Source organism: Lethenteron reissneri, chromosome 1 (assembly GCF_015708825.2).
Source record: "Lethenteron reissneri isolate LAM-NWPU_2019-01 chromosome 1, ASM1570882v1, whole genome shotgun sequence".
Classification (NCBI taxonomy): Eukaryota; Metazoa; Chordata; class Hyperoartia; order Petromyzontiformes; family Petromyzontidae; genus Lethenteron; species Lethenteron reissneri.
Window position 1 is genome coordinate 1,409,150 of NC_083779.1, and position 20,414 is coordinate 1,429,563.

Below are 20,414 nucleotides of genomic sequence, written 5' to 3' on the forward strand. Positions count from 1 at the left end.
GGAGGGAGAGGAGGAGGGGGAGGTAGGGGGAGGGGGAAGAGGGGGGAGGAGGGGGGAGGAGGAGGGGGAGGGGAGGAGGGGGGAGGGGGAGGAGGGGGAGGAGAGATAGGAGGAGGGGGGGAGAGGAGGAGGTAGGGGGGAGGAGGAGGAGGTAGGGGGGAGAGAGAGAGGAGGGGGAGGGGGAAGGAGGGGGAGGGAGAGGAGGAGGGGGGGGGGGAGCAGGAGGAGGGGGAGAGGAGGAGGGGAGGAGGGGGTGGTAGGGGAGAGGAGGAGGTAGGGGAAGGAGGTAGGGGGGAGGAGGAGGGAGGAGGAGGGATGAGGAGGGGGTGGAGGGGGTAGGAGGAGGAGGGGGGAGGAGGAGGAGGGGGGAGGAGGAGGGAGGAGGAGGGGGTGGAGGGGGTAGGAGGAGGAGGGGGGAGGAGGAGGAGGGGGGAGGAGGAGGGAGGAGGAGGGATGAGGAGGGGGTGGAGGGGGTAGGAGGAGGAGGGGGGGCGGAGGAGGAGGGGGGAGGAGGAGGGGGGAGGAGGGGAGGAGGAGGCGGTAGGAGGGGGAGGAGGAGGCGGTAGGAGGGGGAGGAGGGGGAGATGAGGAGGGGGAGAGGAGGAGGGGGGTGGAGGAGGAGGAGGAGGGGAGGAGGGGGAGGAGGAGGAGGGGGAGAGGAGGCGGTTTCCATAATCGCGGAGGGAGTGCTCCCACTGGTGGGAAGGGAGTGGTCGTCTGAACACCACGAGTCTGTGCTCTCTGTGCTCTGTGTGTGCTCTGCTGCTCTGTGTGTTCTCTGTGCGTGCTCTGGGTGTGCTCTTCTGCTCTGGGGGCTCTCTGTGCTGGGTGCTCTCTGTGCTGTGTGTGCTGTGTGTGCTCTCTGTGTGTGTTCTCTCTGTGCTCTCTGTGCGCTCTATGTGTGTGTTCTCTCTGTGCGCTCTCTGTGTGTTCTCTGTGTGTGCTCTGTGTGTTCTCTGGGTGTTCGCGCGGCGATGCCTTTCGGCAGACATCGCCGCCGTCTCTCTCAGCCTTCTCCTCCCGCTCTCTGCTTCCTCCAGTAACAAGGGCACGACGTACGTGGCGTGCAGGCAGACAGGCAGGGCAGGCAGGACAAGGCAGGGCAGGCAGGCGTACAGGCAGGACAGGCAGGCAGAGATCTCCGGAGGCGATGCACCCCACGCGGACTCTCCTCCTCATCATCGTCGTGGCATCGCTCAGCTCGCCGAGCGCATCCAGCCGAGGTGAGGTGGACGGTGGTGGTGTTAGTGGTGGTGGTGATAGTGGTGGTGATGGTGATGGTGCTGGTGGTGGTGGTGATGGTGCTGGTGATGGTGCTGGTGGTGGTGATGGTGGTGGGGCTGGTGGTGGTGGGGCTGGTGGTGGTGGTGATGGTGCTGGTCGTGGTGATGGTGGTGGGGCTGGTGGTGGTGGGGCTGGTGCTGGTAGTGGTGATAGTGGTGGTGGTGCTGGTGGTGCTGGTGCTGGTGGTGCTGGTGGTGCTGGTGGTGGTGCTGGTGGTGGTCACGAGTGTTGGTGCTGGTGGTGGTCACACGAGTGTTGGTGCTGGCGTGTCGGGAGCTGTCTGTTGTTGTTTTCGACTCAGCCTGGGATGAGTACCTGCGGTCGCGGTGTGTAGTGAACATCGCCACTGGGGGAGACAAAGGCGGCCGGGCGTGGTGCTGGCCACCCACCCACCCACCCACCCCTCGCTTGCCCCACGTTGCCGGCCTTTCAATAGGTGCTGCTCGCTCACAGCACTTGCCCCGGCAGTCTGTTACGGGCTACACGGCGGCCCTTTGTGTCGTTCACGGCTAACATCAGTGGCCGAACATCTGAACCAAGTTCCCCCCCCCCCCACGACTCTCGCCACTCAATCGACTCGGCCGTGAGCTGGAGAGGAGCCCTGTGTGGTGCTGCTGGGGGAGAGACAAAGACGGCCGGGCGTGGTGGCCGCACGCCCCGCCAACGTCAAGCCAACCCCTCGTGTGCCTTGCCCCCCATAAGCCCGTGAAGCCGGTACAATGGGCATCTTTGTCTTCTTGCGTGCTGTGTGTGGCCATTGTATTGGGGGTGTGTGTGTGTCGTGGATGCGCTGTTTATTAACACGGAGGAGGATTTCGTCCGTAATGCAGGTTGTTGTTGTTGTGGTTGTTGTTGTTGTGGTTGTTGTTTATTTGGCGGTGAGGTCGCGCAAGTTTAAATGTGTCGTTGAACCCGCCACCACCCGCCACAATTAGCAAGGCGTCGTCACGTCAAGGGAGCGGTGCCGATTCGTTACAGCGCCACGCCGGTGTGTTGTTGGGAGAGCACATCCACCGTGATGTCGTGGTGGTGGTGTGTAACATGTGGCTTGGTGTAGTGGTGTGTAACATGTGGATTGGTGTGTCTTTGTGTAGTGGTGTGTACCATGTGGCTTTGTGTCTTTGTGTAGTGTTGTCTACCATGTGTCTTTGTGCGTCTTTGTGTAGTGTTGTGTAGTGTTGTGTAACATGTGTCTTTGTGTAGTGGTGTCTACCATGTGTCTTTGTGTGTCTTTGTGTAACATGTGTCTTTGTGTAGTGCTGTGTACCATGTGGCTTTGTGTCTTTGTGTAGTGGTGTCTACCATGTGACTTTGTGTGTCTTTGTGTAACATGTGTCTGTGTGTGTCTTTGTGGAGTATTGTGTACTATGTGGCTTTGTGTAGGGGTTAGAGGGTTGCACTACGAACCCGGTGACTCGAGTTCGATTCCCGCTCACGGCCACCACCGGTGACAATTATCAGAATCGGTCATGGGCCTCCCCTAGGTCGACTCAGCCTCAAATGAGTACCTGGTGCGGTGTGTCGTGTACATCAACACTGGGGAGACAAAAGCGGTCGGGCGTGGTGCTGGCCACCAACCCCCTCGTGTGCCGTGCCGGCCTTCACAGGTGCTAAGCTAACAGCACTTGCCCCAACAGTCTAGCAATGCTATACGGGGGATCTTTGTCTTGTATATATATGTACGGCATAGCTTTATGTGTGTGTATGTACCTGTACGTATGTGTATAGGTGCTCGCTAACAGTACTTGCCCCTACAGTCTGTTAAGGCTATACGGGGGATCTTTGTCTTTGTATAAGTGTAGATTTCAGTCTTGATGTGTTTGTCTTTCCGTATTCACGTGTGTCTTTGTGTGTGTGTCTTTCTGTTTACGAGTGGCTCCTCTTAGCCATAGAATAGCAGACCTCGGGGTGCCGTTCCATGTACGTGCAGCACGTGGAACTTCTCTCGCACCGTACGTAGCCAATCGGAGGTGCGGGGAGATTAAAAACAACATCGACGGATTATCGCCGATTATAATAGGGAGTCCAGGAATAGGATGAGTCCAACGTTGTCATCGCCAGCTATGGTCGATCCACTGCTGCATGAAGACCTCCCGGTGCCAACCGTCACAATCCACCCCCATCCCCACACCCCCTTTGCTGCACGTGAAACGATTTCACCGTCTTGACGAATCTTCAGAGAGCGCGTTCCACCACCTCGCACTGTCAAATGTCCCTCCCCCCCCATCCCTGACTTCTCGACCACTGCCCTGGCGTAGCCTTTTAGGTCAACTCCGTGGCTTGCCCCCCCCCCCGCCCCCCCCCCGGAGTTCCATCGTTCACCTACCCCAGTGTGGGTGAGTTTCAAGTTGATAACGTGGAACCACGTGGAGGCCAGGATAACGTCTCGCTTCGCAATCACAAACTAAACGACACTAAACTATTTTTGTTTTTATTTTTACAATGTAGAGGCCCACGGTGCTACGTAGCTCACAACCGACCTGGTTGTCACAAATGATAGCTCAACGAAGTGGGATCATCATCATCGTCATCATCATCATCATCACGTGGGAATGTATAGCTGCCAAATACGGTAAACGCGTGACGTTGATTCTAAATGTGGAGGGAAAGAAATCGGAGGGCCTCGGGGAAAAATCGACGCGACCACGGCGAGAGAGACACGCAACTCCAAATATACAGCAGCAGCAGGCGTCAGGGTCGGGATCGAAGCCACGACCTCCTGTAGACCAGGCGAGGTAGTTAACATCTCCTCGCCATCGTGATGATGATGAGAGAGAGAGAGAGACACGCAAACTCCAAATATACAGCAGCAGGCATCAGGATCGGGATCGAACCCACGACCTCCTGTACACCAGGCGAGGTAGTTAACACCTCCTAGCCACCGTGATGATGAGAGAGAGACACGCAAACTCCAAATATACAGCAGCAGGCGTCAGGATCGCGACCGAACCCACGCCCTCCTGTAGACCAGGCGAGGTAGCTAACATCTCCTAGCCACCGTGATGATGAGAGAGCGACACGCAAACTCCAAATATACAGCAGCAGGCGTCAGGATTGGGACGGAACCCACGACCTCATTTGCAGTTTGCGTGTCTCTCTTCCCTGTGGTCGTGCGGATTCTTCTCGGGGTGCTCCAGTTTCTTCCTCCACGTGTAGAATCAACGTCACTGGGTTCGAGTATTCGTGTGTTTCCCCTCCACACCTGGAACGGAGACACGGTTGGAGTGCTGTATTTGGCTGCTTCTGTAAATTTCCACATGGTGACGAACCTCTTCGTCGAGCTATGATTTGTGGCCAGGGTCGTTTCTGATAAAAAATAAAAGAGAGCGCTAGAAAATTAGCTCAGTGGGCCATACTTGGCCAAAAATGAAGATAATCGTAGTGAAATGGAATTGCACGCGCACGAGGACTTGCATTGCTTCTTTGCACACCCCTCTGGATTGCAAGCCCAGAGTGGCCCCCCAACCATCACCAATCACGTGCACCAACATCGACACCTTTGATGTTTGCCGGGGCAATTGTGTCAACTCTTAGTCATTCTCTTGACAATCACTCGAGTCCAACCGCCTTAACCAGGTGGGTTTGGGGTGTGTGGGTGTGTGGCGTTAGGCCGGCCTTCACCTGTCGCTGTGTTGCGTTACAGCGCCGGTGACGATTATCTGAACCGGTCCTGGGCCTTTTCCCTAGGTTGGTTCGGCCTCAAATGAGTACCTGGTGTGTAAAAACATCGCCGCTGGGGAGACAAAGGCGGTCGGGCGTGGTAGTGGTGGTGGCCCCTCGTGTACACTGCCGGTCTTCATAGGTGCTACTCGCTGACAGCACTTGCCTCAACAGTCTGTGCAGGCTATACGGGGGACCTTTGTCTTTGTTGCCGAGATGATGGGGTAGCGGTAAGTGTAGTGGTTAGCTGAATTCAGCCAAAATCGTTGACGAATATCTGAACCGGTCCCAGGCCTCTCCTCGGTAGACTCGGCCTTGCATGAATACTGTAGCTGGTGCGGGGTGTAAACATCGCCATTGGGGAGACAAAGGCAGCCAGGGGTGGTGCTGGTCACCCACTTCCTCGTGTGGCCGTGCCGGCCTGACCGCCGCTCCTCGCTAATGGCACTTGCCCCTACACTCTGTGCATTGCTACGCGGGGGATCTCTTCTCGTTTGTGGCACACGTGGCGACACATCGCATGCACTCGCACAAACGGAGGTTTGTCGTTGAGGTGCAGAGTCCAAGTGACTCACAGCACCGCCTATATTGATCCCCAGGTGTGTGGGGGGAGGTCTATGGGGCACGTGCGCGCGCGTGTGTGTGTGTGATGGCGGTAGTGTAGCGGTTAGCGCTACGCTGCGCTATGAACCCAGCGACACGAGTTCGATTCCCGCTCACGGCCAACACCAGTGACGATTATCTGAACCGGTCCCGGGCCTCTCCCCTAGGTCGACTCAGCCTCAAATGAGTACCTGGTGCGGTGTGTAAACATTGCCACTAGGGAGACAAAGGCGGCCGGGCGTGGTGCTGGCCACCCACCCCCTCGTGTGCCGTGCCGGCCTTCATAGGTGCTCGCTAACAGCACTTGCCCCTACAGTCTGTTAAGGCTATACGGGGGATCTTTGTCTTTTGTGAGGACCACATGCTGTGGTGCTGAGGCCGTCTGAAATGCCCTTCCAATATCAGCAAGCTACAGGGAGCTTTTATATCCTCGAGATTGCAAACGCATTTCTTTACAACTGCTTTTGGTCTTTGGTTCGTTGCCCTTCCCCCACACCTGCGATTAGCACGTTTGGTCTATGTATGGTGCGAAAGAAGTTCAACATTTTCAGCCCCGCGTGAGTGGGTGGGACAATTTATCCGAGGATACGGTGGTCTGGACGAGGCTGAGTGTGGGGGCCGTCGGCCCCCGGGGTCCCTCCCGCCTGCATCCCCTATTTCGTTTACGTTACCCCACCTCCCTATTACCCGCTACGGTTTCGCCGGCATTCGAACGCGACGCCCCTACTGTTACAGCCTCGCGCCGCGCTCCCACGCTGCGAGCATACGTGCGCACATCATCGTCAATCAAACGCCGTGCTCGCAGTATAGCCCTGTGCGGCACGTTACCAATGCGCATCCGTATTATACACGTAGTGAACGTGCGCGCACACACGCATACAGCTCCACACGCGATACGCACTCTTGCGCCGCTCTGCGCAGCGCTCGCCGCCTGCTGGCCGCTTACGTTATGAGCGCGCACCTGGCGGACGCCGATTACGCACGCACGCCCACCCACACGCCGCTCCGCGCACTCCAACTCAACTCACGTTATACTCGCGCACCTGTATCACACACGGAGTGAACACACGCGACACCCACTCTCGCACCGCTCTGCGCAGCGCTCCCCCGAGGCGAGCCGCAGCACCACAGAATCACTGCGTACCCACGCGCAACCCGCGCGCTCAGCTCCGCGCAGCGCTCACTCACGTGGCGAACCACTGTGCACACAGCGCACCCACACGCTCACACTGCACGACAAGATCACGCGAGACCACGCTTCGCTATTAATGATTTATTATATGCCACCTGCGAATTGATGTTGAATCAGTGAGTCGACGAGGCTGGCCTATTCCACTAAACCTGTACCTATTCCCTATTTATCTGCTATGATTCTAATTCCCCTTCTTACTCACTGTTAAGTGTCCACGGCGGTCCGCTGATCCCGGTGCTCACCGCGCGCCTCGGTGCGTCGCACGGACGTCCGGGTCGCTGGCTGGAGCTGCGTCTGGTCGCCTGGCGCTGGAGTAAGAGAGCGATTTCCCCTCTGCGCTCCTCTATTTATCCTCCCTACCTCCAAAGGGGATGCTGCGCTGAACAATGGGCTCGTGCACCCCAAGCCCGCGCACGGCAGTCCCCAGGCGCTGTTGATATGCTAATCAGTGAGCGACGTTGGCAGCGTACATCCTAATTACTCCCTTACCCTTCCTAACAATGGGGCCTGCGCGCTCAAGCGCAATTATCCCAACCCCCCATGACTATGCGCAACAGCCCCTGTGACCCCGCTATTCATGCTGTCTCGTGCCTCCCCTGCTTGCCCCGTCGACTCGTGGGGGTGTGTGTGGGGGGAAATGCGCCTCAACCGCGGTGGCCGAATGCCCCACGCCGCGACCACACCATATTAAGGCCGGCAGCAGCGCCGCGGTACCACGTAGCACGGGGGAGGTCATCCAATTCCCTGATCGCCGGAAACCGTGAGAATTAATCCCGATAAGGGTCTCTCGGATAAAAACCGGTCGATCAGGTAACCTTCCCTTCCAGCTCTATGGGGGGGGGGGGGATGCGTGTGGGTGTGTGCTTATGTGGGGCGGGTGATGGGGGGCAGTGCGGTGGGGGAAGCCGGGCGGCTCCCTGGCTCGGCAGAGCGGCCCCGTCGCTGTGGCACCACATGAGCAATGCGGTGGTCTCGTGAGATGCGTGCAAGGCGTGTTGGCTTGGTGAAAAGATGAGGGCCTGGTTTAAAGAGGCCAGGGCCTTGGGGCTGTTCTTGTGCCCTGGGGGGCCCGGACCCTCTGCTCACTCTCATTAAGGACCCTCGTGATGAATTAGCACTCTAATTATTTCACTTGTTTATCCAGAAAAGCCTGAAGGAGTCTAAATACTCGTTTTTTTAGGAGGTGCTGCTGCTGCTGCTACGTGTAATCCCAAATGAGTAATTTGCAGGTAAATGTTTTTGGCATTGGGACGTTTGGCCAGGTTGTTTGTAACTTTTCTTTAGATGGTTTCGGCTGATGGTGGGCAAGCCCGGGCAAAGCTACGTGTCCAGGAGTCGGAGCTATTCCTTGTTCGCCTTGGGGTGCGACAGGGATGTCCTCTGGCCCCACACTATTTAACATATTTTTTTAACACGTAGTTCAACAAGTTTTCTATGGCTGTACCGGAGGAATTTCCATCTGGAACAGCAGATACAATGGGAGGCTGATCTGATCGATGCCTGGGTGCGGTCATGGGTTGGCGCCCTACTGGTCTGCCATGTTACGTATGCCGATGATCTGGTGATTGCTGCTCTCTTTGAGGAGGAGTTGGAGACGCCGCTGCTGAACCTGGAGTGTGCCACTAAAAAATGGGCCTTACCATCAGCCTCACCAAAACAAAGCACATGCCTGGGTATTTCATGTTATCGAATACTCCACCCCCTCAACTCCCTATGAGTGTTGGCAGTTGTGGAGAGAGTTGGGTAGTTCCTGTACCCAGGCAGTGTGTTCATGACCAGTTCTGGTTTGGCAGCAGAGGTCTCACCTCGAATCAGTCGAGCGGAATTTTTTTTCATCGCCTGCGTAACGCCGTGTCGATGCTACTTGGCCTGTCGCTCCACACGAAGCTCCAGGTCTTCTCGGCCACAGTCATGCCCTCAATTCTCTATGCATGCGAAACGTGGACCCCCATTATAGGAACATTTTCACCGGCTTTAAGCAGGCTGGGTTGTACGAGAACCTCACAGATTCTTGAAATATCGCGACAATATCCCATCATAATAGGGTTTTCCCCCTTTTTTCTTGCAAGAAAACTGAAACCTTTTTACAAGGATTCATGTCTGCATTAACCACAATACTTGCAGTCAAAATGCAAACAAAAAACGCACTGATAATATATGCATTGTCCTTGAAACTGATTGGCCCACACCAGAGACAGCTTTCTTTCTTTTCTGAATCCGTGTAAAAAGGTTTCAGTTTTGTTGCCAGAAAAAAGGGGAAAAACCCTATTCTTTTATTTTGGTACTGGCAAAGAAGGTCTAATGATGTAAATATCTCATCGGTGAGCTCCTCCGGCAGGCGAGGCTGCATTGGCTGGGCCATGTTGACCGCATGCCCAGCCACTGCAAACGCAACCGCTTCAGTTTCGCCGGATAGAGACGGGGGGCTAAACAGGCGTGGCACGGGCTAAAGGGGAGATGGACTGACGCGGTGATTTGGAGCCGAGTGGACTTGCCGATGACTGCGGAGGAGGCGGCTCGTGAAGGACGCCGCTCCCGGGCCGGTTGGAGGCAGTCGCCCTGCAGCAACCACGACCCTCGCAGGAGCGACGCTCGTCGCAACGACATCAACGAGCGGCGCGCCCGGGGGTGGCTAAAACAACGCGGCGAGTTTGCGCAGCGGGTTGTAGAGGAGAGGGGAGGTGGGGGGCTAAACGGGCATGGCACGGGTAGTGGGGGGGGGGCATAGGGAAAAATGAACCCGAACCCAGCGTCTCCCGAACCACGCCGGGCCGGTTTGGCACGGGGGACCCCGTCGCGACGCGGCTGTGCGGTGTGGCGGGGAAACGTACCGGAGCGAGTCGTTCTGCGCGCAGGAGCGGGGGTTGCCGGCGGCCTGGGCCAGGCCCTGGGCAGCTACATCCGCCGCTACGAGGGCCTCTCCTACGACACAGAGGACGTCCACACGCAGCACGAGCGCGTCCGGCGCGCCGCCCTGGGCCGGCAGACGGCGCAGCTCAGCCTCCGCTTCTCGGCGTACGGACGGTAAGGACGCGCGCACGTCCGCACGCGCGTGCGGGCACGCGTACGGCACGCTCACGGCACGCTCACGGCACGCTCACGGCACGCTGTGGATTTCACACCTGATGATGATTGCTTGTGTTGCAGTCGAAACGTCGTGAGAATTTTTATTGTTTTATATTTTCATTATTTTATTATTTCCCTTCTACGTGACTTTACCGAAAGAACCAAGAATATGAACCGTTCGAGCGTGAACGCCACGAAGATGAACAGTGGTGGTGGAAGGCCCCACAGAGATATTCGTTTATTTTGTTCTGAAGCGAACCTGGCCATCAAATGATAGCTCAGCGAAGCGGGCTTATCATCATCGTCACGTGGAAATTTATAGCGGTAGACAAATGACTCCATACGCGCACGACGTTGATTCTAAACAACAGCAGCAGCAGCAGCATCGGCAACGGTCCCAGACCGCACCAAGACAACAACAACACGTGGTCCCTCAATTAGATTGCACTTGAAAATTGAACGTATCGATGATACACAGCGGTTAAGGGTCAAAGTGACAAATCACATTTGGCTCCCGGTGCGGCTGGACTGGGCTGGGCGCCAACAGTGAAAGAATAAAGTGGTTATAAATAATAAATAAACATTGTTACGGATCTTAACCTGTGCGTACATTTGAAAATAAAACTCAACACACATTTGTCCAAATCTACTGTGGGCTTCAAAAGGAGAGCGTAAATATATAGACGTTTCGGACACTGGACCTTGTTTAGAGCGCGTAATAACGTGGCCCAAAACGTCGACCTGTTCCGTTTTGTTTTCCTTTTAAAGCCACTGTGGTGTTGACACGGAACGTGTTGAATTGTTGTTGTTGTTGTTGTCTGTGCTTGTGCATTGCCAATGCAGCAGCGACATCGCCAAACGGTGCGCACATTTTCAAAATCCACGAACTGCATATCGTGAGTCGCGATCGCGGTTCTCGGCTGAGGTTGCGCGATGATCTGGACCAACGTTGTGTCGTCGAGACCCTCCACCACGCAGCACGGCCCAACAAATTGAATCGCCACTCGCGCTCCGAAGCGTTGTTACTGCGCGCCGATTCATTGCACTTGATGTAAGTCGTCGTTCTGGCTGGCTGACTCGCTCGCCGCAGAGTTGAAGAGCAATTCTAATTCGGCAGTAATGCATCGCCAAGTGAATTACTCACGGAAGTTGATCATCACCGAGTGAATTTCGTTAATTTTAAACTCTATAAAATTTTGAATCATGCCCAGGAACGCATCGCTAAGTGGATTATGTGAAAACAACAACAACAACAACTGTCAGTTGATGAAACAATTTTACAGTTAGATTTCTATAGGGTCATGATGGCCTCATAGCGCTGCCACCATCTTGTACCCACCATGGTCCCACATGGTCCCACATGGTCCCACATGGTCCCACATGGTCCCACTGGTCCCACATGGTCCCACATTGGTCCCTGGTCCCACATGGTCCCACATGGTCCCACATGGTCCGTGGTCCCACATGGTCCCACATGGTCCCACATGGTCCCACATGGTCCCACATGGTCCGTGGTCCCACATGGTCCCACATGGTCCCACATGGTCCGTGGTCCCACAATCCGTGCCGCGACGGTGCAGAGCGGTGGCGCAGCGGTGAGTGCGCTCGTCGCTTACGCAACCCGCCAGGGAGACCCGAGTTCGATCCCCGTTCGTGGCCTCTCCTCCCCTAGGTAGACTCGGCCTCAAATGAATATACGCAGTGCGAAGCGGAGACGAAATTTATGGAAACAATGTTTTATTTCACCAGGAAAGGCCAAAGCGAGCTATGGAGCTCTTTATTAGAAGCTACCGGGCGATCACAAATGATAGCCCGATGGCCACTCATCACCACATGACCACGGGGAGAGAGAGAGACACGCACACTCCAAATGTTCCTTATGGCGGTACCCCGGGATACTCAATAATAATACAAACTGGCCGAGGCAATTAAATATTTTATATCTGGGACAATATTTTTCCCAGGGGTGTAGTTCACTCCGCGACTGGGGTACCACTCAATCCGACATCGGTGCCACTCCGCGATGTCAACACGCAGCGAGGACGACTGCGCCGAAACCCTGAACGCTCGCGGTACGCACCGTGGTGGTGGTGGTGGTGCATCGTGGTGGTGGTGGTGGTGCATCGTGGTGGTGGTGGTGCATCGTGGTGGTGCATGGTGGTGGTGGTGCATCGTAGGGTACAGCTCGAGTCGAGACGAGTCGATTGCCGCATCGCCGACCATCGACAGACTAAGAATGACTGCCGGGGTATCGCCATGAGGTTCAAATATACAGCAGGCGTCAGGGTCGGAATGGAACCCAAGACCTCCTGTGTACCTGCCAAGGTAGTCAACATCTCCGAGCCACCGTGGCAGCGCCAGACAAAGGCGGCCGGGACGTGGCGCTGGCCACCCCCTCGGTGCGCCGTGGCCGGACCTCCGTAGGCGGCGCTCTCCGTGCTCTGGCGATCCCCTTGACGCTCCGTGCCGCGTCGCTCGCTCCGTGCCGCCCGCAGGGACTTCCACCTGCGGCTGCGGAGAGACGTCTCCCTCTTTGTGGACGACTTCCGGGTGGAGACCAGCGGCGTGGAGGAGACGTACGACACGTCGCACATCTACACGGGCTCGCTGCACGGTGAGACCACGCATCGACACGTCGCGCATCTACACGGGCTCGCTGCACGGTGAGACCACGCATCGACACGTCGCGCATCTACACGGGATTGCTGCACGGTGAGACGGGGGTGGGGGGCGGGGGTGAGCTGGGCCATGTTAGTCTATGGACAATGTTAGTCTATGGGCAACGTAAGTCTATATGAAAGGGTAATCTATGGGCAATGTTAGTCTATGGGCAATGTTAGTCTATGGGCAATGTTAGTCCATGGGCAATGTTAGTCTACGGACCGCACAGTAAAGCCACTGTGGTTTGTGCTCCTTCGACGGAGGTGGGAGGAGGAACGTCAAAACGACACGCGAACTCTCCCTCTGGTGAAGCTCATCTCTGCCCCCCCCCCCCACGCCCCCCACGCCCCCCCCCCCCCCCCGCACGGTGCCAGGCGAGCCGGGCTCGCGGTGCCACGGCTCGGTGCTGGGCGGGCGCTTCGAGGGCGTCGTGACGACCGCCACGGACGGCACCTTCTACGTGGAGCCGGCGGAGCGCTACCCAGAGACGGGGACCGCCGCCACCGCCGCCGCCGCCACCACCGCCGCCGCAGCCGCCACTGCCACCGCACCCTTCCATTCCGTCATCTACCACGAGGACGACATTGGTGAGATGATGATGACAACGATGACGACGATGACGACGATGACGACTATGACAATAACGATGATCTTGACTTAGAGCTTTCGTGACTGCAGGAATTAATATTCTTTGGGTCTTTCAGTAAAGTCACATCGATAGATTCAAAGAAAATTTTGTTTTGGAATTTTTTTGTTATTTTTCTTTGAACCTTTCTACGTGACTTTACCGAAAGACCCAAAGAATATGAATAATAATGATGATGATGACGATGACGACTATGACAATAACGACGATGATGACGACGATAATGATGACGAATTTTCGATTTAAAGCTTTCGTGACTGCAGGGATTCATCTTCTTGGTTCTTTCGGTAAAGTCACGTCTGAATGCTGTCTTTCCGACAGACCTGTTCTTCACCTGAGGACGGCTGCTTGCGTTGTGGCCAAAACGTCATGAGAATTATTTTATTATGTTTCATTTTTATTATTTTATTATTTCCCTTCTACGTGACTTTACCGAAAGAACCAAGAAAATGATGACGATGATGACGACGATGATGACGACGATGATGACGACGATGATGATCAAGGATGATGCGAGAGCCACCGCCGTGGCTGCCTTGCAGCGAGGGCGTAGGATCGCTTCGCTGCTCGTCGCCATCATCGTCCTCGTTATCTTCACCGTCATCAGCGTTCGGGGGGGTTGCTCGTGGTGTCTCTGCCCAGACGACCCCCGCGACCATGGAGGCGGCCGCGGGGAGGGTGGCGGCTGCGCCGATGGCGCCGTCTTCCAACGCATGGCCGCGTTCCAGCGCCGCGCGGGGCACGTGGAAGATGATGACGGAGCACGTGACCAGGTCAGCGCCGTGGCGGGGGGGGCGGCGAGATGCTCACTCGGCTAGAGAATGTTTTTATTTTGCCAGGTCAGGCCCGCTGAGCTACGTAGCTCTTGTTCAGAAGCGACCAAGTGGCTCATCATCATCATCACCACGTGGCAATGTGTGGCAGCCAAATACGCGAGATGATGCCGATTCTAAATGTGGGAGGGAAAAAGCGGAGGACCCGGAGAAAAGTCCACGCGACCACGGTGAGAGAGAGACACGCAGGCTTCAGGGTTGGAATCGAACCCACGGCCTCCTGCATATCAGACGATTGGGTTATCAACTTGCCACCTGGGATACAGGAGGTCATGGGCTCGATCCCGACCCTTAACGCCTGCTGTGCATTTGGAGTTTGCGTGTCTCTCTCTCTCTCGTTGTGGTCACGTGAATTTTTCTTGGGTCCTCCGGATTTTCCCTCCACATTGAGAATTGACGTCACGCATTTCGAGTATTTCGCTGCTACAATGTCCACGTGATAAGCCGCTTCGTTGAGCTATAATTTGTGATGGGCAGGTCCCTTCTGAAGGATAGCTACGTAACTCGGTGGGCCTTAACCTGGTAAATATATATATATTTAAAATATAAGAGTTTTAGTTTATCTCGAATGTGTTTGAGATGAGATGCTGTACCTTGCACACACACAAACAACCCTGAGCCGGTGGTGGACATTCCACATTCCTATGATGGGGTGGAAGTGGTTCTAGAAACTTCCACGGGGGGGGGGGGGGGGGGCGGGGGAGGGCAGGGGAGGGCTCATGCCAAAAATGTCAAGCTTTTCATAAGCCGGGCATGAATAAAAACAACTTTCAGTGTAATTAGGGCAGATGTTCCGGATCCATACTTTTGTCACGGACTTACCACAGCGCTGTTGTTGATCTGAAGGGTTTCACTGTGCGCTCACCTGCGTGGTGACGCTTCCATGGTGGGCTGGCCTCATCATCAAGAGTGCGCGATAACAAATGTTCAGACTTGCTGGCTCCCCCGTATAGCCTGAAACAGACTGCTGGGGAAAGTGCTGTTAGCGAGTAACACTTGTGAAGGCCGGAACGGCGCACGAGGGGGTGGGTGGCCAGCACCACGCCCGGCCGCCTTTTACTCTCCAGTGGTGACGTTGGCACACCGCACCAGGTTCTCATTTGAGGCTGAGTGGACCTAGGGGAGGGCCAGGACCAGTTCAGATAATCGTCACTGGTGTTGGCCGTGAGCGGACATCGAACCCAGGGGTGCCGGGTTTGTAGCAAAGTGTGCCAACCGCTGCACCACTCCTCCTTCCACACACTCGGACACACAACAAAGACAAAGATCCCACGTATAACCACAACAGACTGTTGGGGCAAGTGCTGTTAGCGAGTGGCACCTATGAAGGCCGGATCGGCACACGAAGGGGGGTGGGTGGCCAGCACCACGCCCAGCCGCGTTTGTCTCCCCAGTGGCGATGTTTACACATTGCATCAGGTACCGCTCCTTCCATATACACACACACGGGCACACACACGCACACACACACACGCGTCCTCACAGCCAAACATCACTCACCACCCTTCCCTTATCAAACTATTTGGTGATGCTGCTGCCGCTTTGGCAGCGGTGCAGGGGCGCAGTTAGCGACAAGAACAACAAGAAAACTCTCAACCGGAATGGGTGTGCGATGTCGGCTGTCGCGGTGCAGAGTGGCGGTGGTGGCGGTGGCGGTGGTGGCGGTGCCGGTGCCGCGGTGCGTGGCACACGCAGCGTCCCGGGGGACAGGAACACGTGCCTCCTCTTCATCCAGGCCGACCACTTCTTCCACAAGTTCTACGGCAGCCGCGAGGCCGTCATCGCACAGGTGAGCGACGCGCGCACCTGGCACCGCACGTGGCACCGCGCGCGTTTTACAGCGTGCCTTTTACAGCACGCGTGTCACCGCGCGTGTCACAGCGCGTGTCACAGCGCGTGTCACCGTGCCCCATCGGCCAACACCATTGACGATTATATTAACTGAACCGGTCCTGGGCCTCCCCAAGGTCGACTTGGCATCAAATGAGTATGTAAACATCACCACTCGGGAGACAAAGGCGGCCGGGAGTGGTGCTGGCCACTCACCCCCTCGTGCGCTGTTCCGGCCTTCGTAGGTGCTCGCTAACAGCACTTGCCCCAACGGTCTGTTAAAGGCTACGCGGGTGGACCTTGGTCTCAGTCAGTTTCGCGACACGCGTGTTTCTCCGCATGTTTCTCCACGTGTCTCTCCGCGTGCGTCAGATTGCGAGCCACGTGAAGGCGATCGACAGCATCTACCAGAACACCAACTTCAACGGAATCCGGGGCATCAACTTCATGGTGAAGAGGGTCCGGGTGAGTCGCCGTCCGTCGTGCGCCGGGCCGCTCGCAGAGGCTCCTCGGGGCCCTGGACAGAACAATATTGTTTTTATTTATTTTTTCGTTTCCAGGTAAGGCCCACTGAGCTACGTAGATATTTTTGCGGAAGCGAGCCTGGCCATCGCAAACGATAGCTCGACGGAACCGGCTCATCGCGTGCAAATGTACAGCGGCGGCAGGCGAAAACAACTAAAGCGTGATGTCGATTCTGGACGTGGAGGGAAAAACCACGGGGAGAGAGACACGCAAACTCCGAATATACGGCAGGTGTCAGGGTCGGGATAGAACTCACGACCTCCTGTTTACCAGGCGAGGTGGTCAACATCTCCTAGCCACCGTGGAATGCCCCCCGCCCGCCCCCCTGCCCCCCCCCCCCCACCGCCCCTCCACCCTCCTGGCCCACCCCCCTGGCCCCCCTGGCCTCCCTCGCGGCCCCGTTCTACAGCGCCGCGGTCAGAATTCTCGAGCTCGCAACGGGAAGGCGGCCGAGGTTTCAATCCCCCTGTAGGCTGCCGACTCATCCCCATCATACCCACTAAGGGGGGTGGATAAACTTGTTCGATGTTATTGTGGACAGTAACACAGTGGGTCACGATGCGCAAGGATCGCGGCCATGATAAGAGCAGCAACAACAAAACAAAACTCCACGAGTCAAGCTCGTGGAGTTTCCCGCACCTGCGATTACCACGGTTGGCTACGTACGGTACGAAAGAAGTTCAACATACACATACGACACGAACGAATACGTGATAAGGTCGCTTTTGCGGCCGTCTGGAATGCTCTTCCTTCCGCTGTTAAGAAGCCACTTTGAAATCATCATCGAGATTGGAAAACTCATTTCTTTCAAACTCCTTTTTGTGTTAAGTTTGTTGTCCTTCCCCCGCACCCCCGATTAGCACGGTTAGATTCGTACGGTGCAAAAGAAGTTCAACATACACACTGCACCATAGACTCAACACTGCCCATAGACTCAACACTACCCATAGACTCAACACTGCCCATAGACTCAACACTACCCATAGACTCAACACTACACCATAGACGCAACACTGCCCATAGACTCAACACTCCCCATTGACTCAACACTGCCCATAGACTCAACACTGCCCATAGACTCAACACTACACCATAGACGCAACACTGCCCATAGACTCAACACTGCCCATAGACTCAACACTGCCCATAGACTCAACACTCCCCATAGACTCAACACTGCACCATAGACTCAGCACTACCCATAGACTCAGCACTACCCATAGACTCAACACTGCCCATAGACTCAACACTGCCCATAGACTCAACACTACCCATAGACTCAACACTGCACCATAGACTCAACACTGCACCATAGACTCAACACTGCCCATAGACTCAACACTGCCCATAGACTCAACACTACCCATAGACTCAACACTGCACCATAGACTCAACACTGCACCATAGACTCAGCACTGCACCATAGACTCAACACTGCACCATAGACTCCACACTGCACCATAGACTCAACACTGCCCATAGACTCAACACTGCACCATAGACCCAACACTGCCCCATAGACTCAACACTGCACCATGGACTCAACACTGCACCATGGACTCAACACTGCACCATGGACTCAACACTGCCCATAGACTAACATTGTCCATAGACTCAACACTGCCCATAGACTCAACACTGCCCATAGACTCAACACTGCCCATAGACTCAACACTACCCATGGACTCAACACTACCCATAGACTCAGCAATGCACCTCCGATTGACTTTGAATGGCGTGAAACAAGTACACGAAGTCCAACGTTGCGTCGCGCCGCCGTTGTGACGCCGCGTGCAGATCAACGGCACGGAGGAGGAGCGCGACCCCACCAACCCCTTCCGCTTCGCCAACATCGGCGTGGAGAAGTTCCTGGAGCTCAACTCGGAGCAGAACCACAACGACTACTGCCTCGCCTACGTGTTCACCGACCGCGACTTCGACGACGGCGTGCTCGGCCTCGCGTGGGTCGGAGCCCCCGCCGGTGAGCGCGCACGCGGCGGCTGCGGTAGCGTGCGACGCTGCGCGACAGCGCGGTGAAGTTTGCGACTCGTCTTCTTGGTTCTTTCGGTAAAGTCGTCACGTAGAAGGGAAAAAATAAAATAATAAAAATAAAACATAAAAAAATACAATTCTCACGACGTTTCGGCCACAACGCAAGCAGCTGTCCTCAGGTGAAGAACAGGTCTTTCGGGAAGACAGCGTCTGAATGAAACACCCCAGGCTTGGAGCGTATATTTAAGCTGCTGGGTTGGAGGGGGAAGAGCGCCTTGACAAAATAATTTGCATATCAAGAGGGTGGCAGCGGTCGCGTCGGTGAGTGACGACGTCTTTTAAAAATGGCGGCCGCTGCTGTTGCTGCTGTTGCTGCTGCTGTTGCTGTTGCTGCCACTGCTGCTGCTGCTGTTGCTGCTGCTGTTGCTACTGCTGCTGTTGCTGCTGCTGCTGCTACTACTGCTGCAACTGCTACTACTGCTGCTGTTGCTGCCGCTGCTGCTGCTGCTACTACTGCTGCTGTTGCTGCTGCTGCTGCTGCCGCTACGTCCCTCGAAACAAAATGAACGCCGAGCCGCTCGCGCGTCCCGAGACCCGGCGTGGAACGGGCAACACCCACCGCCCTGCAGCCCGCAGACGTCGTCGGAAAGCGAGAAGGGTTCGTGAGCGCGTGCTCGTCGCCACGCGCGCCCGGGGGTACGAACCCGGCGGTTCGACTCACGTTCGCCGCCAATGCCCCACGACAAATTTCGGGGTCCGCAGGGAGCTCGGGCGGCATCTGCGAAAAGAACAAACTGTACTCGGACGGGAAGAGGAAGTCGCTGAACACGGGCATCATCACGGTGAAGAACTACGGGGCGCACGTGCCCCCCAAGGTGTCGCATATCACCTTCGCCCACGAGATCGGCCACAACTTCGGCTCGCCGGTGAGGGACGACGCACCACGGGGAGATGGGGAGACGTGACCTGGGGACACTTGGAAAAACGTGCAGGGAGACACGTGGGGAGACGCGCGGGGAGACACGCGGGGAGACACGCGGGGAGACACGCGGGGAGACACGCGGGGAGACACGCGGGGAGACACGTGGGGAGACACGTGGGGAGACACGTGGGGAGACACGGAGACGTGACGCGGGGACAATTGGAAAGATGCACGCGGGGAGACACACGGGGAGACGCGACACGGAGATGGGACATGGGGAGCCTTGGGGAGACACGGTGGGGAAACGCACAGGGAGACACACCGGGAGACGCGGCAAGGGGACCCTTGGGGAGACACGTGGGGAGACGAGCGGGGAGATGCACGGGGAGACGAGCGGGGAGACGCACGGGGAGACGAGCGGGGAGACGCACGGGGAGACGCACGGGGAGACGCGCGGGGAGACGAGCGGGGAGACACGCTGATGAATAAATGTGCGTGCGTGCGCAGCACGACTCGGGCCTGGATTGCACCCCGGGGACGTCGCTGAGCCCCGACGCCAAGGAGCGCGGCAACTTCATCATGTACGCACGCGCCACCTCGGGCGACCGGCCCAACAACAACCGCTTCTCGCCGTGCAGCATGCGCAACATCAGCCTCGTGCTCGCCTCCAAGCGCCACCACTGCTTCGTCGGCAAGTGGCCCGGCGCACTCGTACGTGCGCGTGCGTGTGCGTGAGTGTGTGTGCGTGCGTGTGAGTGTGTGGGTGTGTGAGGGTGTGTGAGTGTGTGAGTGTGTGTGTGTGCGTGAGTGCGTGAGTGTGAGTGTGCGTGAGTGTGCGTGAGTGTGTGAGTGTGTGCGTGTGTGAGTGTGTGCCAACTGGGTCTGCCCCGTGACCTCCTGCCAGCGGGCGTTCGACACTTCACGTGGCCTCAAGGTGCACATGGCCTGGCACAAGCGTCGTGGTGACGTCACCGCCACTTAGTGGCGAATGGCGGTTGTTGAGTGTGTGCGTGCGTGTGTGTGAGTGTGTGAGTGTGTGCGGGGAGCGGCGGTGTAGCGGTTAGCGCTACGCTGCGCTACGAACCCGGCGATCTGGGTTCGACTCCCGCTCACGGCCAACACCCAGTGACGATTACCTGATCCGGTCCTGGGCCTCCCCTAGGTCGACCTCAAATGAGTACCTGGTGCGATGTGTGAGCA

At 56.6% G+C, this 20,414-nt stretch overlaps 1 protein-coding gene across 1 annotated transcript in view; it reads left to right on the plus strand.

The window, feature by feature from the left end:
- Window positions 1-704: 704 nt before the first annotated feature.
- Window positions 705-20,414, plus strand: part of LOC133346567 (disintegrin and metalloproteinase domain-containing protein 10-like) — a 28,334-nt gene continuing 8,624 nt past the window's right edge. The window contains exons 1-10 of the mRNA XM_061558259.1: window positions 705-1,223; window positions 9,595-9,763; window positions 12,301-12,419; window positions 12,841-13,053; window positions 13,755-13,885; window positions 15,579-15,734; window positions 16,148-16,240; window positions 18,098-18,281; window positions 19,055-19,218; window positions 19,722-19,905. Of these exons, the coding sequence (XP_061414243.1) occupies window positions 1,151-1,223; window positions 9,595-9,763; window positions 12,301-12,419; window positions 12,841-13,053; window positions 13,755-13,885; window positions 15,579-15,734; window positions 16,148-16,240; window positions 18,098-18,281; window positions 19,055-19,218; window positions 19,722-19,905 (1,486 nt within the window). The 5' untranslated portion in view covers window positions 705-1,150. The remainder of the gene's footprint in view (window positions 1,224-9,594; window positions 9,764-12,300; window positions 12,420-12,840; window positions 13,054-13,754; window positions 13,886-15,578; window positions 15,735-16,147; window positions 16,241-18,097; window positions 18,282-19,054; window positions 19,219-19,721; window positions 19,906-20,414) is intronic.